The sequence below is a fragment of the Gallus gallus genome, chromosome 25 (assembly GCF_016699485.2).
Source record: "Gallus gallus isolate bGalGal1 chromosome 25, bGalGal1.mat.broiler.GRCg7b, whole genome shotgun sequence".
Classification (NCBI taxonomy): Eukaryota; Metazoa; Chordata; class Aves; order Galliformes; family Phasianidae; genus Gallus; species Gallus gallus.
Window position 1 is genome coordinate 1,807,876 of NC_052556.1, and position 23,038 is coordinate 1,830,913.

At 65.7% G+C, this 23,038-nt stretch overlaps 2 protein-coding genes across 13 annotated transcripts in view; both read left to right on the top strand.

The window, feature by feature from the left end:
* Positions 1-660: 660 nt before the first annotated feature.
* LOC107051524 (DENN domain-containing protein 4B-like) lies at positions 661-1,851 on the top strand. Its single transcript, XM_040652594.2, has 4 exons — positions 661-746; positions 871-1,037; positions 1,174-1,238; positions 1,468-1,851. Exons 1-4 carry the CDS (start codon positions 669-671, stop codon positions 1,611-1,613), a joined length of 456 nt encoding a protein of 151 aa, XP_040508528.1. The 5' UTR covers positions 661-668; the 3' UTR covers positions 1,614-1,851.
* A 631-nt stretch (positions 1,852-2,482) lies between these two features.
* Positions 2,483-23,038, top strand: part of GATAD2B (GATA zinc finger domain containing 2B) — a 29,615-nt gene continuing 9,059 nt past the window's right edge. For 2 of the 12 annotated variants that reach the window (XM_040652588.2, XM_040652590.2), the window contains exons 1-5: positions 2,483-2,603; positions 18,238-18,567; positions 21,987-22,116; positions 22,209-22,340; positions 22,601-22,732. In XM_040652588.2, the coding sequence (XP_040508522.1) occupies positions 18,239-18,567; positions 21,987-22,116; positions 22,209-22,340; positions 22,601-22,732 (723 nt within the window). In that variant the 5' untranslated portion in view covers positions 2,483-2,603; position 18,238. Of the gene's footprint in view, positions 2,604-2,759; positions 2,833-2,890; positions 3,012-3,332; positions 3,498-3,608; positions 3,981-5,314; positions 5,443-11,436; positions 11,504-12,236; positions 12,411-18,237; positions 18,568-21,986; positions 22,117-22,208; positions 22,341-22,600; positions 22,733-23,038 lie in introns of those variants that run through there. The other 10 variants (XM_040652589.2, XM_040652593.1, XM_046904033.1 and 7 more) reach the window with 10 other exon arrangements.

Below are 23,038 nucleotides of genomic sequence, written 5' to 3' on the forward strand. Positions count from 1 at the left end.
GGGTGCTGGAGAGTAGGGGGGCTGCTGGGGGGTAGGGAGATGGTGGATGGGGGAGATGGGGGTGCTGAGGATGGGAGGGTGCTGGGGGTGGGGAGATGGTGGGGATGGGGGATCTGGGGGGATGGAGAGATGGGGATGGGGATGGGGGGATGGGGGGGGATGGGGAGATGGGGGAGATGGGAGATGCTGGGGGTGGGGGGGTGCTGGGGGTGGGGAGATGGTGGGGATGGGGGGGTAGGGAGATGGTGGATGAGTGGTTCTGGGGGTGGGGGCACACTGGGAATGGGGGGCTGTGGGGGGTGCTGGGGGGGGAGATGGTGGGGATGGGGGGTGCTGGAGAGTAGGGGGGCTGCTGGGGGGGAGGGAGATGGTGGATGGGGGCTGCTGGGGATGAGGGAGATGGTGGGGGGTAGGGAGATGGTGGGGAATGGGGGGTGCTGGGGAATGATGGGGTGCTGGGGATGGGTGGGTGCTGGGGGGAGGGAGGTGGTGGATGGGGGGGTGCTTAGGATGGGGGGTGCTGGAAGATGGGGAGTGCTGGGGATGGGGGGCTGCAGGGGATGGGAGCTGCTTTGGGACAGGGGCTGCTGGGGCTGGGGGGCATCACGGCCCTTCCCCCCCCCCCCCTCCCCCGCCCAGGCGCTGCCCCCCGACGCCGTCACTGTCGGATGTGCGACTGCTGTGGGACGTTTTGGAGCCCGAACCCGACAGCGCACCGCCCCTCTACGTGCTGTGGAGGCTGCACAGTGAGTGCGGGGGGGTCCGGGCTGCGGGGCGGGGGGGCATTCTGTAGTGGGGGGGGGGGAGGGGGCAGTAGGGGGGGGGGCAGCGCTGACCCACCGCTGTTCTCCGTCCCCCCCCGCTCTCCAGGTAACGTCCCCGGGCGGCTGCAGGCCTGGCCCCGCCGCGCCCCCCCCCGTCTCGTTGGCGTTCCTGGAGGCCGTGCTGAGCCACGTGGGGCTGAGCGAGGTGCACAAAGCCATCGCGCTCTTCCTCGACGCGCCGCCCGCCATGGGCGGCCCTCAGCACACGCAGAGGTACCCCACAACCCTCCGACCCCCCGTCCCCAACACCCCCCCCCCCCCGGGGGTCCAACCCTCCGACCCCCCAACCCCCCCCCCCCCCGGGGGCTGCCCCTCACCCCTTTACCCCTTCCCCCCCCCCCCCTCTCAGGAGCATCTATAGGGAGATCCTCTTCCTGACGCTGGCAGCGCTGGGCAGGGAACACACCGACATCGGTACGGGGGGGTCTGAGGGGTCCATGGGGGGGGAGGGGGATCTGTGGGGGGGGGTGGGGGTCCATGGGGGGGGGGAGGAGATCCATGGGGGGGGAGGGGATCCATGGGGGGGGGAGGAGATCCGGGGGGGGGGGAGGGGGATCCAGGGGGGGGAGGGGGTCCATGGGGGGGAGGGGGGGTTACGACCAGCACTGACCCCCCCCCCCCCCCCCCCCCCCCCCCCCCCCAGCCGCCTTCGATAAGAAGTACCGCTCTGCGTTCAGCAAGCTGGCGGGCAGTCTGGGCAAGGAGGAGCTGCGGCGGCGGCGGGCTCAGCCCCCCAGCTCCAAAGCCATCGACTGCCGCAAGAGCTTCGGGGCCCTCCTGGAGTGTTAAGGGGGGGTGGGGGGGGGGACTCACCCGGACACCCCTCATTCTCAGCCCCGCCGGGGGTTTTTTATGCCGGAGTTCGGATAGAGCGGTATTTTTTATTTATTCGTCCTGCCGTCACTGGAAGCCCCCCCCTGCAGCGCCGCGGGGTCCGGGGGGGCGCCCCGCACCGTGCAATAGGGCTCCCCCCCCCTCCTCCCCCCGGGGGGCGCCGATGTCAATAAAGCCGCCGCAGTATTTTCTCCGCCCGCCTCCACCGCCGACTGCTTTGGGGGTGGGGGGGGGAGGGGAGCTTCGGGGGGGCGCCGCGGCACCACAGAGAGCGGCAGCGCGGGGCAGAGCGGCGGCCCGGCCCGGCGGCCATCTTGGGGCCTTGCGAGGCTGCCGGGGCCCGCCGGGTTCTGCCCGGTACCGGGCGCGGCCTCGCCGCGGGCACGTGCGGCGCCGCCACGTGGGCCCGGCGCGGCGGTACGGCGGCCGCTGTGGGCCCAAAGTCCCCGGCGAGCGGCGCGCGGGGGCGGAGGGTTCGCTCCGTTTTTTTTTTCTCTCTCTTTTTTTTTTTTTTTTTCTCTTTTTTTTTTTTTTTTTGCCCGCCGACACATAAAGCGGCCGGCGAAGTGCCCGGATGTCCAGGCGCCGGGACCCATTAAAGGCGCCCCGCGGGGAAGCTCCTCGGCTTCCGATTGGCGGAGCGGCGCGCCAATCTTCGCCCCCGGCCGCCAGTCAGAAGCGGGAGGCGGGCTCGCCGGCGGCGTCCGCGAGCGCGATCGGCGCGCCGCCCCGTCCGTCCGCGAGGCCGGCCAATGGGCGTCGTCGCTGGGGTCGGGAGGCGGGCCGAGCGCGGCGGGGCCGCTGCCCAATCAGCGGCATTGTTTGTGGTGGTGCCGGCTGCGCTCCGCGGCGGCTGTGGGCTGCGGCGCCGTCTGCTCCGCCCGCGCGGCCCGGCCCGGCCCCGGGACCCGCAGCCGCAGCCCCGGGCGGCGGCCCCCGCGCCAGGTGAGCGCCGCGGGGGAGGCGGGGGGCCGCGCGGGGCCGGGGCGGCGCGGAGGGGAGGGAGTTCCGGCGGCGGCGGGGCCGGGCCCTGCGGGGGCGGCGGGTCGGGCCGGGGAGCGGAGCGGGGCCGGGGGTGGGGGGGAAGGGAAGGGAAGCGAAGCGAAGGGAGGGCGGCGGCGGCGGCGGCGCGGGGATCCCGGGGTCGGCGCTGCCCCTCGGCCGGGGCCCGGCGGTACCGCGGGGCGGGGCGGGGCGGGGCGCGGGGGAGGGGGGGGGGGGGGTTGAGGGCTCCGCCCGGCTGCGGCCCCGCGCGGGGGTGGGGGAGTCCGCGGGCGGCGCGGGGGGCGGCGGGGACCGCTTTGTTCGCGGCTCTCCCGGTGCCCCCCCCGCCCCCGAAGCCGCCGGCCGGAGGTGCCCCCCCATCCCGCCCCCACCCCCCCCGCCCGGTCCCGGCTCTCTGCCGGCGCCCCCCCCCCCTCCCCTCAGCCCGGAGCGAAGCGGCCCCGCGTCGTTCCCCGCAGCGCATCGTTGGGGTTCGGCTGCGCCGCTCCGCCGCTCCGGGGCCGTCGGGCCGCCGTTCCCCGCCGTCGGCCGCGCGGTTCTCCGCTCGGTTTGCCGCAAACGGGAGCGTTTGGGCGGCCGAAAAGCGCCGCTCCTCCGCCCGGAGGTCGGGAAGAAGGGACCCTTTGATGGAGCCGTGACGGGAAGGGAGGAGGAGGAGGAGGAGGAGGAGGAGGGGAGGAAGAGGAGGCGGCGGCGGATGGATGCGGCGGGAGCGGCGCTCCGAACGCTTCGCCTCGCGGTGGGTTCGGGGCTTTCCTGGCCGCGGAAGGAGGGCGTTTTGCTGCCCGCGGGGTTCCGGCGCTGCCCCGCAGCCGTCCGACCGCGGCACACGTGGTGCGCACCGGGGGGGACCGCGGCGCTTCGGGAGCGCGGTTGGAATCGGTCGGCAGCCGCGGGGCTGCGCGGCGTGGGTGACGTCGGGACCCCCCCCCGCACAGCGCTGCCCGCTGACCCCGAGCGGTCGGGCTGTGGGTTCCCTCCCCCCCCCTCCCCCCTTCTCAGCCCCCCCCTCCCGGCGCTTTGCTCACACGCTGGGTGAGCCCCGACGTGACGCGGCGGATGGGAGCATCCATCTTTGTGGGGCTGCGCCGCTCTGTGCTCCGCTTCCTCTTCCGACAGCCGCCCCCCCCCACAACCGCTGCTCTGCCCCCCCCCTCACCACTGCTGGGGGGGGCGGTGGAGGCGCTCGGGGTCCCCTCGGAAGCACCGTTTCCCACCCGAGGGAGGGCCGTGGGCGGCACGGAGCTGCCGTGGGGAAGGGGGGGATGGAAGTGGAAGGAGGGCAGACGGAGGTTGAAGCTCTTCCCTATGAGAGCGGTGAGGCGCTGCAGCGGCTGCCCGGAGGGGCTGTGGTTGCCCCGTCCGTCCCTGGGGGTGTTGGAGTTGGGGTTGGGCAGCCCGGGTTGGTGGTGAACGGGGAGGTGGGCGGCTCTGCATGCAGTGGGGGGGGGGTTGGAGCTCCGCCATCCCGGAGGTCCCCTCCGACCCAACCCGTTCTGGGACTGCTCGTCCCGGCTGTGTTCCCCTCACTGCCCTCCGGTGTTGGAGGCCGGCCGGTCCTGCGGCGCTCCCTGATGGCTTTCTCTGTTAATTAGCGCTCCGTCGGCCTCATTCCCCCCCCCAGATTGACCGTGAGGTCCCTGAGTGCTGCGGGAGGGGCGATGGGGGGGAAGTCCCCCTTGCTTTGAGCTGCCCCACACCGATGCTCCCATTGCCGGGGCGCACCGATCCTCAGCAATGAGCCCCAACGGGAGCAGCGCTGCCACCCGGGACCCCCAACCCCGCAGGTGGGCGCAGTGGGGATCCCCTCTGTAAGGGAGCGGTGAGGAGGGGCTGCACCCCGGGCTCTGCCGTGGGGTCGGGTGATGGGGGAGCGTTGCTCTGAAACCTCCGTGTCGGTGCCGTTCTGGAAGGCTGCGGGCGTCGGTGCTGCCGGGCTGCGCTCACAGCTGATGGAGACGGAGCTCCGCTCCCCATAGCACAGCGCTGTGTGCCCCGGGTACGGCCCTGCCGGCCGCGCTGCGCTCTGCGTGCCCTGGGGGGGCTCATCGCTGCTGGGGAGGGGCAGCCTGCAGGGCTGGACACCCCCGTCCCATTTGCCTCCCCCCCCCCCCCCCCCCCCCCCCCCCCAATCCCTTTCGGCTGCCCCCCCCCTCCCTCCCAAACCCCCTTCGGCTGTCCCCCCCCCCCCCCCATCCCCTTCGGTTCCCCCCCATCCCCTTCGGTTCCCCCCCATCCCCTTCGGTTCCCCCCCATCCCCTTCGGTTCCTGTCGTGCTGTGGCGTTTGGGTGAGGGTTTATGAGCGCTGAGAGGAGGGGAATACGGTTGAGCTCCAACCCGGAGCTCTGCAGCCCCCGGCCGGGGAGCGCCGTGTGGTTATTGTGCTGCCGGTACCCAAAATGAGCCCCGGATCGTCCCCGGACGCCCAGCAGCGCCCGCAGTCCGGGCGGCTCACAGCTGTGCACAGCAGCCCCAGCAGGGCTGAGCACTGCGGGCCGGCGGGCGCTGCTGGGACGGCTCCACGCTTACGGGGGGCGGAGGTTTGGCTTTGGGGGGGGCCGAACCCCCACAGCGGTCCGTTCTCAGCGGGAGGTGGGCGGCCCCCGCGGGGCAGCAGTGGGGCTCCGTGCGGCTGCGGGGAGGGGGTGGGGGTGGCACAGAAGGCAGAGCTGCGCGCCGGGGTTGGAAGGAGCCGGCGGTGCTCCCGCAGCTCTTCGCTCATGGCGCTTCTTGGAAGGCGGACGGCGCTGCTGGCGGTGCAGATGGGCTGTGCTGGAGGTGGGTGGGCGGGTGGGCGTGCGGCCCGGCCTGGCCCTGCAGCGTTGGAGCGTGGGGGGCAGCTCAGCCCGGCGTGTGCCCCCCTCCAGCCCTTTGTCGTCCCCCATCCCTGTGTGCCCCCCCAGCCTTGTGTCCTCTCTCTGGCCCTGCGTCGTGCACCCCATCCCTGCGTCGTGCCCCCCATCCCTGCGTTGTGCCCCCCTCCCCCCCATCCTTGCATTGTGCCCCCCATCCTTGCATTGTGCCCCCCCCAGCCCTGTGTCCTGACACCCCATCCTTGCATTGTGCCCCCCCATCCCTGCGTCCTGCCCCCCCCACCCCCCATCCTTGCATTGTGCCCCCCATCCCTGCGTCCTGTCCCCCATCCCTGCGTCCTGCCCCCCTGCCCCCCATCCTTGCATTGTGCCCCCCCATCCCTGTGTCCTGCCCCCCCATCCTTGCACTGCGCCCCCCCATCCCTGCATACCCCCCCATCCCTGTGTCCTGCCCCCCCCACCCCCCATCCTTGCATTGTACCCCCCCATCTCTGAATCCTGCCCCCCTCCCCCCATCCCTGCACTGTGCCCCCCCCATCCCTGCACTGTGCCCCCCCATCCCTGCACTGTGCCCCCCCATCCCTGCACTGTGCCCCCCCATCCCTGCACTGTGCCCCCCCATCCCTGCACACCCCCCCATCCCTGCACACCCCCCATCCCCACGTCCCGCCCCCAGCGCAGCCCCCCCCGGAGCCACAGCGCCGTATCTCAGCGCTGAGCTCTGCGAAGACAAAACACCGCGACGCCGTGAGCTCCGTTTGCTCTCCTGGGCTCCGATCTGAGCCTCATCCCGGATCAGGCAGCCCCGGCTCTGCTCCGCGCCGCTCTCCCTGCCCCAACGTGGGCTCAGCGCAGGACTTTGCTGGGTCGGATCCTCCGGGATACCGACAGCTTCGGGCTGAGCTGCGCTGCGGTTTTGCTCCTTCTCCCGGCTGCCCAACGCGGTTTGCGCGGGGACAGAAACCGCTGCCACGAATGGCCAAACTTGTTTCGCTGCAGTGGGTCTTCGCTTCTCCTTTTTGTCTGCAGCAGTCCCCGTTGGAGCTGAGTGACATTCGCTCCATCTCCAGCCAGACAAAAGAGCCGGAGCTGCTCGGGGTGAGGCCGCCGCCGCTGCCCCCCATGTGGGCTGCGTGGGGCTGCGGGGTCCCCTCTGCGTGCAGTGGGGATGCATGGGGTGGGCGGTGCTGCCCGGTGCCCAGCCGGTGCCCAACTGGTGCCCAATTGGCGCCCGGCAGTGCAGGTTCTGCTCTTTGCATCTGTGGGAATTTGGGCTGAATGGAACTGACAGATGTGGATTTTCAGAGGGTTTCAAAATGGTCGCTCAGTAATGGTCCCTCATTGCCGATTCAGTCCAAACCCAACGCGTTTTCCCCTCCCGTGAATCACTCCTCCACGTGCTCGTTATCGAAGTCCCTGATCCTAATTTAATCCTGGAGCTTTGACAGCTTCCAATGCCTCCCGGCACGGCGTGGTTCTGCCTTGGCACCTCCGCGGCGTTCTGTTTTCGTCTCTGCGCCGATGCCGGGCGGAGGGGCAGCGCCGTCACCAGGACGTCCCCAACCCTGCAGGAGGGGTGGGGGGCCCGGATCCCCAATGGGAGGCTTTGGTGGAAGTGGGATCCTGAGTCTGTTTGTCTGTGCTGCGCTGTCCGTGTGTCCCGGTGAGGTTTGGGTAAAGCAGAGCGCCGGGTCGGGGAGGCGCAAGGATGGCTTGGCTGTAGGGATGTGGGGTGGTTGGGATGGAGGGGTCCTTACAGATCATAGAGCTGTGGGATGGTTGGGTTGGAAGGGTCCTTAAAGACCACAGGGCCATGGGATGGTTGGGTTGGAAGGGTCCTTAAAGACCACAGGGCCACGGGATGGTTGGGTTGTAAGGGTCCTTAAAGACCACAGGGCCATGGGATGGTTGGGTCGGAAGGGTCCTTAAAGACCACAGGGCCGTGGGATGGTTGGGTTGGAAGGGTCCTTAAAGACCACAGTGCCATGGGATGGTTGGGTTGGAAGGGTCCTTAAAGAGTGTAGAGCTATGGAATGGTTGGAACAGTCTTTAGAGATCATAATGCTGTGGGATGGTTCGTAAGAGTCCTTAAATACCACAAAGCTGTGGGATGGTTGGTTTGGAAGGGTCCTTACAGATCTCAGGGCCATGCGATGGTTGGGTTGGAAGGGTGCTTAGAGATCATGGAGCCGTGGAATGGTTGTGTTGGAGGGGTCCTTAAAGGTCATAGATTCATGGAACGGTTGGGTTGGGTCTTTGAAGACCATACAGCCATGGGATGGTTGGAGTGGAAGGGTCCTTAAAGATCACAGAGCTGTAGAATGGGTTGGAAGGGTCCTTAAAGATCACAGAGACGTAGAATGGGTTGGAAGGGTCCTTAAAGATCATAGAGCCGTGGAATAGGCTGGAAGGGTCCTTAAAGATCATAGAGCTGTGGAATAGGCTGGAAGGGTCCTTAGGGATCATAGAGCCGTGGAATGGTTGTGTCGGAGGGGTCCTTAAAGGTCATAGATTCTTGGAATGGTTGGGTTCGAAGGGTCGTTAAGGATCATAGTCATAAAATGGTGGGAACGGTCCTTAGAGATCATAGAGCTGTGGGATGGGTTGGAAGGGTCTTCAGGGATCGTAGAGCCATGGGGTGATTGAGTTGGAAGGGTCCTCGAAGATCGTAGAGGCACGGGATGGTTGGATTGGAAGGGTCCTTAAAGCTGATAGAGACATGGGATGGATTGGAAGGGTCCTTAAAGCTCATAGAGCTGTGGGATGGGTTGGAAGGGTCCTTAAATCTCATAGAGCTGTGGGATGGGTTGGAAGGGTCCTTAAAGCTCATAGAGACATGGGATGGGTTGGAAAGGTCCTTAAAGCTGATAGAGCCATGGGATGGTTGGAAGGGTCCTTAAAGCTGATAGAGACGTGGGATGGGTTGGAAGGGTCCTTAAAGCTGATAGAGACATGGGATGGTTGGAAAGGTCCTTAAAGCTGATAGAGACATGGGATGGTTGGAAGGGTCCTTAAAGCTGATAGAGACGTGGGATGGGTTGGAAGGGACCTCGGAGCCCACCCCCCGCCCTGCCCCTCCTGCGTTGTGCTGGCCCACCCCTCTCACCACGGCTCCCGGTGGGCTCTGCCGGACCTACAGGCGCCATCTTCCCCCTCCTTGCTCTGCCTGCGTCTTCGCTTTGCTCCCACCTCCATATTTGCAGCCTGGCGGCCCTCCGTGCTCCGATGAACCACAGCAGCTCCGCTGTGCCTCCCCACGGCCCCATCCCTGCTGTGGGGTCGGTGGGCAGCGCTGGGGGCTGAGCCGGCCTTCCCCGCAGCCGTGGGGTCGGGAGGGACTCCTGAGCTCCGCATCACCTGCACAGAATGGATGGGGATGGGGGCCGGGGCCGCATCAAAGCGCCTATTGTTAGCACTGCAGCACATGTAGTCAAAGGGCTTTTCATCGTGGAAATAGAAGCACCCAGAGGATGGGTCCTCGTGAAAGGACCCTAAAATCAATGAGATGAATGGCGCAGTGATGGTCTGCCCTTCCCTTTCCACATCTGGGCTATGGGGTCTCTCAGGTGCTCTCCTTTCTGCAGTGCTGGGCATGGGGTGAAGCTGCACGGGGTGGGGGTTGGCTCCTGCTAACCTGGCCTGGAAGGCGGTGCTGCTCCTCAGCTCAGCACCGTTGTGCAGCAGTGTGTTCCTACCTGTGCCTGCAGAGCCCGTTCTGTGCTGGGATGGTGGGGTGGGGAGTGGAGGTGCTGCTGGGAGAGCAAATGGGGAAACGCATTGGGGATGTGCTGTGAAAAGGATGCGGCCGTCTGGAGGTGGCTTTGGTGCTGTGCTGGGGATGCTGAGAGCCACAGCACAGATCTGGAGATGCAGGCCTGGCTGCCACCCCAACGGTGATGGGGACCTCAGGAGCCCCAGAGCTGGGATGGATGGGGGTAGCACTGATGGGGACCCCAGGAGCCCCAGAGCTGGGATGGATGGGGGTAGCACTGATGGGGACCCCAGGAGCCCCAGAGCTGGGATGGATGGGGGGTAGCAATGATGGGGACCCCAGGAGCCCCAGAGCTGGGATGGATGGGGGGGTAGTGGTGCTGGGGGGCCACAGTGCTGGGGCCTATGGGGAGTGCCATTGATGGGGTCCTCAAGGACCCCATTGCTGGGAGCTGTGGGGCATTGTGGTGCTGGGGGGGCTGTGATGCTGGGATCTGTGGGGAGTACCACTGATGGGAACCTCGAGGACCCCAATGCTGGGTCTTATGGGGAGTACTGGTGCTGGGTGCTGTGATGTTGGGATGTATGGGCTGTACTGGTGCTGTGATGCTGGGATGTATGGGCTGTACTGGTGCTGGATGCTGTGATGCTGGGATGTATGGGCTGTACCACTGATGGGACCTACAGGGAACAGCACTGATGGGAACCTCGAAAGCCCCAGTGCTGGGCCCTATGGGGGGTGGTGGTGCTGGGATTTATGGCAAGTACTTATGTGGGGGGGCTGTGATGCTGGGACACATGGGGAGTAGTACTGATGGGGTCCTCAAGGGCCCCAATGCTGGGCCCTGTGGGGCGTGCAGTGCTGAGCCTTATGGGCAGTGCCGCTGCTGGGCCCCATGGGGGACGTGTGGGGTGTGTGCTGGGGACGCTGCTCCGTGTGGGGGGCACTGGGGGGGACTGTGTGGCCGTGTGTGCAAGTGCATGGCAGCACATGGCAGTGCATAGCAGTGCATGGCAGCCCCTGGCAGCGCATAGCAGTGCATAGCAGTGCATGGCAGCCCCTGGCAGTGCATGGCAGCCCCTGGCAGTGCATGGCAGTGCATGGCAGTGCATGGCGGCCCCTGGCAGTGTATAGCAATGCATAGCAGTGCATGGCGGCCCCTGGCAGCCCCTGGCAGTGCATGGCGGCCCCTGGCAGCCCCTGGCAGTGCATGGCGGCCCCTGGCAGCCCCTGGCAGTGCATGGCGGCCCCTGGCAGCCCCTGGCAGCGCATGGCAGCCCCTGGCAGTGCATAGCAGTGCATGGCGGCCCCTGGCAGTGCATAGCAGTGCATGGCAGCACATGGCAGCCCCTGGCAGTGCATGGCAGCGCATGGCAATGCATGGCAGCGCATGGCAATGCATGGCAGCGCATAGCAGTGCATGGCGGCCCCTGGCAGCGCATAGCAGTGCATAGTAGCACATGGCAGTGCATGGCAGCACATGGCAGTGCGTGGCAGCCCCTGGCAGCGCATAGCAGTGCATAGCAGTGCATGGCAATGCATGGCAGTGCATGGCAGCCCCTGGCAGCGCATGGCAGCGCATAGCAGTGCATGGCGGCCCCTGGCAGCCCCTGGCAGTGCATAGCAGCGCATGGCAGCCCCTGGCAGTGCATAGCAGTGCATAGCAGTGCATAGCAGCGCATGGCAGCGCATGGCAGCCCCTGGCAGCGGCGGCGCCGGGCCCGAAGCAGTTAAGGCGGCTCGGAGGGGAAGGAGCTGTGATGAATGAAGACAAAGTTTGGCCGGGCGCCAGGGGCTGCCCAAAGGGGGGGGCGGTGGTTGGGGGGGGGGGGCGCAGCCAACTGACTTTTCTACCGCACCCGACTTTGGAGAGGAATAAAGGAGCGCGGGGATGATTCCATGTCCCGAGGTTACAAACCGGCTGCGACTGGTTTGTCGGTCGGGTTTTTGTGTGTGTGTGTGTGTGTGTGTGTGTGTGTGTGTGTTTTTTTTTTCCCCTTTATTATTTTTTTTTCCTCTTTTTTTTTTTTTTTCCCTTTTTTTTTCCCTCCCCTCTCCCTGCCCCGCGAGGCATTGTGGGTAAAAGCAAAGCATCCCCTTTTTCTTTTGTTTAATATCGCAGCACGGCGCGTGATTGGCAGCGAAGTGCCCGTTTGGAGACGGGGCTGCGCCGGGTCCCGCCGGGGGGGGGGGGGACCCACAGAGCCGCCCCTCCCCGCCCCCCCCCCCCGCCCCCCAGCCCCGCTCGGGCCCTCCCGGCCCGTAATCTCCGTGACACCTCGCGGAGGCGGCGGGGCGGTTGCGTTTTGTACCTGTGAGTATCGCCCCCCCCCCCCCTCCCTTCCCCCCCCCGCCCGCACGAAGGCTCCTGGGGTGCAGCCCTGCCCGACCCCCCCTTAGCAGCGCCGTGCCGTCTCAGAGCCCTCCCCTCCCCTCTCCCCCCCATTGCAGAATTCCCACCTCCACGCGGTCTCAGTGCTGAGTGCCCCCCCATCCCCCCCCCCCCCCCCCCCCCCCCCCCGCCGTGCGTTGCAGCCCCCGCTGTGAGCGCTGCCCGCTCTGTGCGTCATCCCGCAGCGCTGCGTTGGGGCCGCCCCGGGCGCCGCTTTTGGCTCCGCCGTCGCCGTTTCCTGCCGTGCTTTTGGGGCTCATTTGGGCACCCCGGGGAGCTCCGAGCTGCCGTTCTGCCCCGAGCCGGGATGGGCGCCGAGCCGGGATGGCACTGTGCTGTGCTGCTCCCCGCATCCCCGCTGCCATCCACGGCCGCGCTGCTCCACCCGCCCCCCCCCCCCCCCCCCCCCAACCACCTCCACCTGGGAGCCGCTCTTTGTCTGTAGTTCTCTACGGAGGACTTTTCCCCGCGGCCCGTTTGAGGAGCTCCTGCCCCAAAGCACTTCTCCCTTTGTTCCCTTGGGATCTGCCTTCCCTCGCAGCCCCCGCTGTGCTGCCCACCCTGCCTGGCCGCGCTCCATACCTGCGCCCCACTCCCGCGGCTCCCCCTGAGCTCCGGCAGCCGCCCCCTCCCACCCCTGCCCTCCACGAAGCCCCTCCGCCCCGCCCGCCCGTGAAGCCCTAATTACCTTTTTAGGTGATTCTCCTCGCCGTAGCGTTGCATGGGAACGCAGCCATTTTGTGCGCGGCGCCGTGGAAGTGCGGTTTACGACGCCGGGCTGCGTTGGGCCGCCGTGGGGTCGGGACGGAGCCGAGGAGGGCCCACGTGGGTGAGCTGCAGCTGCGGGTCGTGCTGCTCCGAGAGCCCCACGGGGGCACACAGAGCTCAGCCGTCCCCCCACAGACCCCCTCTGTGCGCCGGGATGGTGATGGAGGAGCTGTTGGTGCGCCGTGGGGAGCGGCTGCGGGGTCCCCCATAGTCATAGCTCAGTGCGGGCTGGGCTGAGCCTGGCACGGTGCTGGGGGTGTCCTCGGGTAGGAGGGGAGGGGGAGAGGTTGGGTGAGGGATTTCGGCTCTGATCGCTGGTGGGGGATGGAGGGCAGCGGAGGGAGACCGATGGAGGGACCCCATGGGGTCGGAGGGCCACTGAGGTGGTCAGAGGGCCACTAAGGTGGTCTGAGGGCCACTAAGGTGGTCTGAGGGCTGGAGCAGCTCTCCTGTGAGGAAGGCTGGAGGGAACTGGGCTTGTTTAGCCTGGAGGAGAGACGGCTCCGGGGAGACCTCATGGTGGCCTTGCAGTACTTGGAGGGAGCGTATAAACAGGAGGAGAACGGCTGCTGGCATGGGTTGATAGCAGTAGGACAAGGGGGGGTGGTTTAAACTGAGACAGGGGAGGTTTAGGTTGGATATGAGGAGGAATTTTGTCCCCCAGAGGTGGTGACGCACTGAACAGGTTGCCCAAGGAGGGGTGGATGCCCCATCCCTGCAGGCATTCCAGGCCAGGCTGGATGTGGCTCTGGGCAGCCTGGGCTGCTGGTTGGCGACCCTGCACATAGCAGGGGTTGGAGCTGATGGGCATTGCGGTCCTTTGCAACCCAGGCCATGCTATGAGTCAATGATTCTATGGGTCCTTGTGGCACCCTACAGGTCCTTGTGGCACCCTGTGGGCCCTAATGGCACCCTACGGGTCCTTATGGCACCCTATGGGTTCTCTGTGCAGCCTGGGCTGCTGGTTGGCGACCCAGCACACAGCAGGGGTTGGAGCTGATGGGCATTGCGGTCCTTTGCAACCCAGGCCACATTATGGGTCAATGATTCTATGGGTCCTAATGGCCCCCTATGGGTCCTAATGGCACCCTATGGGTTCTCTGTGCAGCCTGGGCTGCTGGTTGGCGACCCAGCACATAGCAGGGGTTGGAGCTGATGGTCATTGTGCTCCTTTGCAACCCAGGCCATCCTATGAGTCAATGATTCTACGGGTCCTAATGGTGCCCCTATGGGTCCTAATGGCCCCCTATGGGTTCTCTGTGCAGCCTGGGCTGCTGGTTGGCGACCCTGCACACAGCAGGGGTTGGAGCTGACGGTCATTGCGGTCCTTTGCAACCCAGGCCATGCTATGAGTCAATGATTCTATGGGTCCTAATGGTGCTCCCTATGGGTCCTAATGGTGCTCCCTATGGGTCCTAATGGTGCTCCCTATGGGTCCTAATGGTGCTCCCTACGGGTCCTAATGGCACCCTACGGGTCCTAATGGCACCCTACGGGTCCTAATGGCACCCTATGGGTCCTTATGGCACTCTATGGGTTCTCTGTGCAGCCTGGGCTGCTGGTTGGTGACCCTGCACACAGCAGGGGTTGGAGCTGACGGTCATTGCGGTCCTTTGCAACCCAGGCCATCCTACGGCTCCTCCATTTGAGCAGCGTTCTGCTGCAGCCTCTGCTCACGCAGTGCTTCCCACCCCCCTGTGTGGCCAAAGCCCAGCACACCCCCCAGGTCCCGGGGGGGAACGGCGCCGTACCGGCTGGTAGTTGATGGCTGGATTCATGCTTGGAGTTGTAGTGCGGATGAGGCCAGGCTTAGGAGGAACGCGCTGCCCCTGCAGCTGGGCAGGGTTTGGAGCAATCACACGCTGAGACATAAGCATATGGGGCAGGGTCGTGTTTGTGGCAGACCTAATGACACTGTGACCCTGGCAAGAGAGCGGAGGGCAGTCAGGAAAAGGGCTCGAGGCAGAGAGGAGATCGGTGCCCCCAGCAGGGTCTGCAGCGGCAAAGCAGCTCCGCCTGGATGCAGTGCAGTCTCCCTTCAGAGCTGCCGCGCTGCTTGGAGGACGTTGTGGTCCTTTTCAACGCAGGCCGTGCTCCGATTCTGTGTCCCCAAGGCGGGGACCGTCACCGTCCCAAGGCGGGGACCGTCACCGTGTGCAGCATCACTGCGACTGCATGGGGCCGACACGGGGCTCCCGGCCGGGGCTCCGCATGGAGCAGCCCTCCTGGAGCACGTGGAGCCCCACCGGGCAGCGGGAGGGATCCCGGCTCTCGGAGGCAGCACAGCTGGGAGCATCGCTGCCGCTGCTGTAGCTCAGCTCCCCCGGGTGAGGCTCAGCTCCCATCCCTGCAGCCACTGCTCAGCGCCGCTGCTCTCCGTTCCTCGACAGAATCGCTCCTGCGGTGCGATGGTAACTGGGGGTGGTGGGGGGGGTTGGGCCGTCCTCCCTCCTCGCAGCCTTTCCAAGAGGTGTTGTTTTGTTTTGTTTCGGTGTTTCTTTGGACGCGTGGGCGCTGCGTCCAACGCAGGTGGGAAAATGTGCTTTGTTTGTCTGGGAATGGCAAACCTGTCTTACAGCACGGAGCAGCGAAACCGCCCCGAGCGCAGCGCCGCGCAGAGCCCACAGCGGGCGGCTCTCAGCCTCTGTGCCCACAGCGCAGCGCTCTGCCCTCCCCTCCGCCCACAGCCCTCACTGCGAGCCCCTGCAGCCTTCATCCCCTCCTCCTCCTCCTCCTGCAGCCCCGGGGCTGCCCTGACCCCACTGCTGCAGGAGCCGCTCGCCCACGGAGCCGCGCTGGGAGGTGATGGCAGCTCAGCGCTGAGCCCGAAACCCAACGTGTGCTTCGGAGCCCTTTTGGAGCTCTTTTGTCCCCCCTCCCCCCCCCCCCCCCCTCCACCCCCCGGGGGGGATTTCGCCACCGTTTGAGAATTTGGTGTCTGGTATTTTTAATAGTGGTAGTATTATTCTGGAGGCTGCGGAGCGACCTGAGCGTGCAGTGCTGCTGCTGGATCCCCAGCAGTGCCTTCTGCGGGGGCTGAGATCCAGAGAGGGGGGAACAGCCCCCCATCCCCAGCTCCCCCCCCCCCCCCCCATCCCCAGCTCCACCCCCCCCATCCCCAGCTCCCCCCCCCCCCCCATCCCCAGCTCCCCCCCCCCCCCCATCCCCAGCTCCCCCCCCCCCCATCCCCAGCTCCCCCCATCCCAGCTTTCCCAGTTCTCAGCTCCCCCTCCTAGCTGCTGCTCCCAGCTTCCTGATCCTGGCTTCCAATCCCAGCTCCCCCAGCCCAGCTTTCAGCTCCCCAATCCCAGCTCTCAGCTCCCATTCCCAGCTCCCATTCCCAGCTCCTGATCCCAGCTCTCAGCTCCCCATTATAGCTCCTGATCCTGGCTTCCAATCCCATCTCCTGATCCCAGCTCCCCCAGCCCAGCTTTCAGCTCCCCAATCCCAGCTCTCCAGTTCTCAGCTCCTCATCCCATCTCCTGATCCCAGCTCTCAGCTCCCATTTCCAGCTCCCCAATCCCATCTCCTGATCCCAGCTCTCAGCTCCTATTTCCAGCTCCCTAATCCCATCTCCTGATCCCAGCTCTCAGCTCCCCATCTGAGCTCCCAATCCCAGCTTCCCGATCCCAGCTCTTATCTCTCCATTTCATTTCTCAGCTCCCATTCCCAGCTCCTGATCCCAGCTCTCAGCTCCCATTTCCAGCTCCTGATCCCGGCTTCCAGTCCCAGCTCCCCCATCCCAGCTCCCATTCCCAGCTCCCTGATCCCACCTCCTCATCCATCTCCCCAGCTCTCACCTTCCGTTCTCAGCTCCCCATCCGAGCTCCCTGATCCCAGCTCTTACCCCCCCATCTCAATTCTCAGCTCCCTGATCCCAGCTCTTACCCCCCCATCTCAGTTCTCAGCTCCATGATCCCAGCTCCCATTCCCAGCTCCTCATCCCCGTTCTCAGCTCCCCCCGCCCCACGCTGACCCCAGGACCGTGAATCCCCACCGCGTCTCGGGCCACCATGTAACTCCCCGTGGTGTGATGCTGAGTGGGACGGCTGTGGGTCGTGGTGGCCCTCAGCCCTCTGTGCTCCATGCGTGATGCTTCGATCCGAGACGTTGTGTGGGTGGGCAGAGGGCTTCCCAGTGCTGCAGGGTGGGATGAGCGCTGGTGGGGCTGGGGAGGGCACTGAGGGCCCTTCTGGTGCCGTTTCTCGCATCCGTGCATCATCCACGAGTGGTGTTCGAACCCCTGAGGTTGGTTTCTTGGCACAGTGCTGACCCCCCGGGACCACCGCGCTCCGCGTGTGGGATTACAGGGATCTGCAGCTGGGGGGGAACTGGCAGAGATTTGGCTCCCTGAGGCTCCATCTCATGGCTCACCTTGGGAATGAGAGGGTGGGAAGAGAGGTGCCTGAGGGGCTTTGGCCTCATCCTCCTGTCCAGTGCGTGTGGGCATCCGTCAGCACAGGGGGGAGGATCAGAGAGCAGGAGGGTGGGGGGGTTGGAAGGGTCCTTGAAGGTCACAGAGCCATGGGATGGTTGGGTTGGAGGGGACCACAGTGATTGTATGATCACGGGATGGTTGGGTTGGGAGGGTCTTTAAAGATGGTGGGACCATGGAATGGGTTGGAAGGGTTCTTAGAGATCATAGAGCCATGGGGTGGTTGGGTTGGAAGGGACCTTAAAGATTGTAGAACACTGGGGTGGGTTGGAAGGGTCCTTAAAGATCATAGAACCATGGGATGAGTTGGAAAGGTCCGTATGAGTTCATAGGGCCATGGAGCGGTTGGATTGGAAGGGGCCTTAAAGATCATAGGGCCATGGGATGGGTTAGAAGGGTTCTTAAAGATCATAGGGCCGTGGGATGGGTTGGAAGGGTCCTTAAAGGTCATAGGGCCGTGGGATGGGTTGGAAGGGTTCTTAGAGATCGTAGGGCCATGGGATGGGTTGGAAGGGTTCTTAGAGATCGTAGGGCCATGGGATGGGTTGGAAGGGTTCTTAGAGATCATAGGGCCATGGGATGGGTTGGAAGGGTTCTTAGAGATCATAGGGCCGTGGGATAGGTTGGAAGGGTCCTTAAAGCTCATAGAGCCATGGGATGGGTTGGAAGGGGCCTTAAAGATCATAGAGCCATGGGATGGGTTGGAAGGGTCCTTAAAGGTCATAGGGCCATGGGATGGGTTGGAAGGGACCTTAAAGATCGTAGAGCCATGGGATGGTTGGGCTGGAAGGGAGCTTAAGGCCGAGCTGCTCTATCCCTGGCTGTAGCGGAACCCCTCACGTCCTGGGGAGCCCTCCCACCACCCCGGGAGCAGCAGCTCACGCTGGGGGAGCTGGAAGCACACAGCTGCTCAGCCGGGGGGCATTTCTGCACCTGGAGCAGAAGGGAAGGAGAGGAGTGATGTCGGGGTGGGGAGGGGGGGTGCTCTGCTGTGTGCCCACCACCAAAAAACCGCACGGAAGGGGATTTCCTTCACTTCCAAAGGAAAAGGCCACGTGTGCCGTGGTGTCTGCGCCGGGAGCCGGGCGTGGTGTGCCGCGCTGTATCTCAGCGTGCATCTGCTGTGCTCAGAGCTGAGCACGGAGCCGTCCCTGCGCAGGGCTGGAGGCAGCGCGGAGCCGTGCCGGTCGCAGACGTGCCGTGGGCGCAGGGCTCGGTGCTGCCGGGGCTCTGCGTGCCGGTTGGACCGGGCTGGGCACGCACAGCTCTGAGCCCTGGAGGGGCTCCCCGCTCCCCTCCCCGGTTCGTGTGGGCAGCTGGGCGTGCTTTGGGCGTGGGACCCCCATTGCGTGGGGCTCAGGGTGCTCCCCCCATCCCGGTGCGCGCCGCCGCCCGCGGGTCCGGATCCCCGCACGTGACACTGACGGCGTCCTCGTGTCCCTCTGCCCCACAGGATGGACAGGATGACAGAGGATGCTCTGCGCCTCAACCTCCTGAAGCGGAGCTTGGACCAGGCAGACGAGCGGGACGACGTGCTGGCCAAGAGGCTGAAGATGGAGGGCCACGAGGCCATGGAGCGGCTGAAGATGCTGGCGCTGCTGAAGAGGAAGGACCTGTCGGGCATCGAGGTGCCCCACGAGCTGCCGGTGAAACAGGATGGGGTGAAAGTGTACGAGGAAAAGCTGAATGGGAGCCTGAGGCCCCATGGGGATGGCAGGACTGCAGGGAGGCCGGGCAAGGAGAACATTAACGACGAGCCGGTGGATATGAGCGCCAGGAGGAGGTGGGTGCCGCGGGGAGCCCCGAGGCGGAGAGGGAACGGATCTCGTGCTGCTGGGCTGCGGGGCGCTGGGAGAGCTGAGCCCGCTCTCCTTGTGCCTCTGGAAGTGCTCGGTGCCGTTCCTTTGCTGGTTTTACTGCTGTGCTCCTCATCGCACCCCGTTGCCGGACGGGTTCGGTCCCTCCCTCCGCCCACAGCGTGCTCAGCGCTGTGGCTGTTGGGTGCCTGGCGAAGGTGGAGGGCTTCCACCCACCGCGTCCTATGGGCACCTCCGAGGGCACCCACACATCCCTGAGACCCATCAGGGTCTCCCGTGAGACCCTCAGAGACCCATCCCTGTGCGGGTGGGTGATTGGAGCAGGAGCTGACGGCCCTTGGAGCAGCAGTGCGTCCCCAGGGCACCTCGGTGCTCCTCGTGCTGCGTTGGCATCCCCACAGTGTGCAGCACAATGAGGGTCTCAGCAGCCCCTCCCGTGTGCCCTCCGTTCTTGGGACGTAGATGGAACAAATGGAAGTGGTTTGGATTGTGGTTGGGTTGGAAGCCGAAGCGATGCGGGCCTGGAAGTGGGGCGGGGGCACAACCAGGGCTGTGAGGGTGAATGGGCACGGAACGCCTCTGCCCTGAGCTGTGCTGGACGGAGGGGGTGGTTCCCAAGCAGAGCTGCGGCCACGGGAGCGGCATTCCCTGCAGACAGATGCTGACATCCCCTGCTGATGGCTTTGGGGTGCAGGGGGAGCTGCCCACCTTCTGGGGCTGCTTCCCTTCCTGGGGCTCCGGTCTGCAGTGCGGTCTGTGCCGCTCGGGGCTGTCTGTGCCGCCGGGTTTATCCCCCTGTGAGCGGAGGAGAGCCGTGCAGGTGAGGCGGTGCGATTGGACTCCGCTCCATTTGCACCGCTGGGAGCTGCAGGCGGAAGCGGCGCTGTTTGCAGGCATGCAGGGATCCGTCGTGCTGTGCTGCAGCTCACCGTGCTGTCACACCTCTGCATGTAACACCTGGGATGGGGAGCCCTGCGCGGCCGTGTGCGGGATGGAAGCCGGCAGGCTGTGGGGTGTGGGCCTGAAATCCCACCGGTCCTGCGCTGTGTTCTGCTGCTGGGAGGGGATGTGGTCCTGGGGATGTGCAGCTGTGCAACGGGACAGCTCTGGGGACACAGCTGTGCAGCAGGGCAGCTTTGGGGTCGTGCTGGTGTGTAGTAGGGCAGCTTTGGGGTCGTGCTGGTGTGCAGCAGGACGGCTCTGGGGTTGTGCTGGTATGCAGCAGGACAGCTCTGGGGATGCAGCTGTGCAGCAGGGCAGCTTTGGGGTCATGCTGGTGTGCAGCAGGGCAGCTCTGGGGATGCAGCTGTGCAGCAGGGCAGCTCTGAGAACACACCATGGTGCGGCAGGGCAGCTTTGGGGTCATGCAGTGGTACAACAAAGCAGCTCTGAGGACACAGCTTTGCAGCAGGGCAGCTCTGGGGACACGGATGTGCAGCAGGGCAGCTTTGGGGTCATGCTGGTGTGCAGCAGGGCAGCTCTGGAGATGCAGCTGTGCAACAGGGCAGCTCTGGGGATGTGCCATGGTGCAGCAGGGCAGCTCTGGGGTCACACAGCAGTGCAGCGGGGCAGCTCTGGAGACATGCAGTGGTGCAACAGAGCAGCTCTGAGGACACAGCTGTGCAGCGGGGCAGCTTTGGGGTCGTGCTGGTGTGCAGCAGGGCAGCTCTGGGGACACGGATGTGCAGCAGGGCAGCTTTGGGGTCATGCTGGTGTGCAGCAGGGCAGCTCTGGGGATGCAGCTGTGCAACAGGGCAGCTCTGGGAACACCATGGTGCAGCAGGGCAGCTTTGGGGTCATGCAGTGGTACAACAAAGCAGCTCTGAGGACACAGCTGTGCAGCAGGGCAGCCTTGGGGTCATGCTGGTGTGCAGCAGGGCAGCTCTGGGGACACGGATGTGCAGCAGGACAGCTTTGGGGTCATGCTGGTGTGCAGCAGGGCAGTTCTGGGGACGCAGATGTGCAGCAGAGCAGCTCTGGGCACACACAGCTTTGCAGCAGGGCTGTCCTGAGGAGCAGCAGAAGTTCTTTGCTGGAAGCTGTGAATTCACACGGACAGAAACGGCCCCATGGGCAGAGGTGAGGGCGGCTCACAGCTCCTGCTGCACATGGGGGTCACCGCGCCGGGGCTGCGCTCCCCCCGCACGGTTTCCTCCCAGCAGCTCTGCCGTAACGATGCTCTGCTTTGACAGAGGTAAATAAAGCAATCCCCACACGTCCAGCAATCCCTTGCAGACGGCCCTTTTCCCCGCTCTGGCTTCAGAAGCCGGGCTTTGTATTTCTTTTTAACTCGATGGAATGTAAATAAAGCAGCTCGGCCGTATCTGGGTGCTCCTCCAACCAAAGCAGCGGCAGCCCCAGGGCTGCGTTCCCCCGGCTGGGGGTCTCCGGGTGCACAGCAGAGCCCAGCACCGCATTGCTGGGGTGGGTGGCTTTGGCAGGAGGGCAGGGCAGGGGGTGCTGCAGTTCCTGCTCGGCGCGGGGATGGCTCCGTTCACGGCTGTTTCGTGTGCAGGCTTGTCCCGATGAACGCCGTGCGGGGGGCAGGAGCCCCACGGAGTGCTGTGGGAGGGCACTGCGGGCTCTGAGCTGGGAGAGCCTCATCTGGGGCAGCCTCCGCTCTTGGAAGCTGCAGCTGGAGGCTGCTGGGGGCCCATCGGGTGCCCCCCGCCCTGACCGCTACGGGGCAGACGGATCCCACATCACTGCTCCGCGGTTGCAGCCCCCAGCGAAGGCTGCACCCCACTGTGCTGCCGCTGCTGGTCTGGGAGCTCTGAGCAGCCTCTGCTCCACGTCCTGCATGCGGTGCTGAGAGCCCACGGGGGCAGAGCAGCAGCAGCCACCGCCTTCACGTGGTGCTCCGTCACAAAGGGGTCATTGAGGGCTCTGCCCGCACAGAGCAGCGCTTCGGGCTCTGCCAAGTGCTTCCAGGGCTCCCTGCCCATGGTCGGATGCTCGGAGCCCCACTGCTGGGTGCATTTCTGCAGCCGAGCAGCTGCCGCAGCTCCTGCGGCGCTCTCACCACCCCAACGCTGCGGTGTGTGGGGCTGGGAGGAGCCCACCCTGGGGGTCCTGCCTGGATCGCACCGCTCCCATCGCAAGCAGTGGGGCTTCTCTTCCACCCTGCAGCCCGGGAGCGGCGTCCTGCATGGCTGCACTGCTCTGCTGGACGGCAGCATCCAGCCGGCTGCTTTTCCCCACCCGTGGGGTGCTGTCACGGCTCTGCTGGGCTTTGGCTCTGGGCTGAGCTCTCACTCACGTTTCCCTTTGCGAGCGCCCTTAGCAGTGGGTGTGCAGGGGGAGGTGGGGGGGGGTCACGGCCCCCCCCACGGCCGCTGTGCTCCCAGCCGTGCAGCTCAGCCCCCTTTCTCCCTTCTGTTGGCAGTGACCAGGACCGGGGCCGGCTCACCCCCTCCCCAGACATTATCGTCCTCTCCGACAACGAGGCCTCCAGCCCCCGCTCCAGCTCTCGCATGGAAGAAAGGCTGAAGGCGGCCAACCTGGAGATGTTCAAGGTAAGGGATTCCACCTTCAGCAGAGCTGCTTCCAGACCTGTGTGCTTCCCAGCACCGTCAGCTCTGACCGACTTTCCTCCTCCTCCTCCCAGGGGAAGAGCATAGAGGAGCGGCAGCAGCTCATCAAGCAGCTCCGGGACGAGCTGCGGCTGGAGGAGGCCAGGCTGGTGCTGCTGAAGAAGCTGAGGCAGAGCCAGCTGCAGAAGGAGAACGTGGTACAGAAGGTGCAGCTCGGCGTGGGGCCGGGTGGGGTGCAGTGCCGTGCAGGGCCCCGGCGGCAGCGGTGCAGGCGGCTCGTTGTGCTGCACGCCCTTCTTAGCGCGGCGCAGCCGTCCGTGAGGTCGCTGTGGGCGCTGCAGCCGTGCAGCTCTGCGCCCCCAGCATTGCACCGCGCATTGATTGCTGCAGTCCCGCTGTGGCTGCGGATGGATTTCCCCTCCGGGCACCTCGCGCTGATGCCGCTGTTTGTTTGCTCTCCACTCAGACTCCGGTTGTCCAGAATGCAGCGTCTATCGTCCAGCCATCTCCTGCTCACGTGGGACAGCAGGGACTGTCCAAGCTGCCCTCCAGGCCTGGAGCTCAGGGGGTCGAGCCTCAGAACTTAAGGACATTACAGGTGAGCCGTCCTCGCCCGGGTCCTGCCCGGGGCACCGGGCTGAGCTCGGTGCGCTTCGTGTGTGCCTGCATTGGTTGTGCCTGAGCTGCAGGTGAGCATCGGCACCGCTCTGCACTGCGGGTCGGACGGCGGTCACAGAGGGAGTCGGAGCCGTGGGCAGCAGCAGCGCAGGGCTGCGGCCATTCTGTGCTATGGGAGGTGCTGAGCAGTGCTGCTGGGGGGGACGGCGGCGCTCGGTGGGGCGGTGCTGCTGGGGATGCTGGGGAAGGCTGTCTGCTGCCCGGGGATGAGAGCTGTGGGGCTGCA

Coding starts and splice junctions, on each gene's coding strand:
- LOC107051524 (XM_040652594.2), top strand. CDS start 669: ATGTGCGACTGCTGTGGGACGTTTTGGAGCCCGAACCCGACAGCGCAC. Junction 747..870: donor CGTGCTGTGGAGGCTGCACA/GTGAGTGCGGGG, acceptor CCCGCTCTCCAG/GTAACGTCCCCGGGCGGCTG. Junction 1,038..1,173: donor GGCCCTCAGCACACGCAGAG/GTACCCCACAAC, acceptor CCCCCCTCTCAG/GAGCATCTATAGGGAGATCC.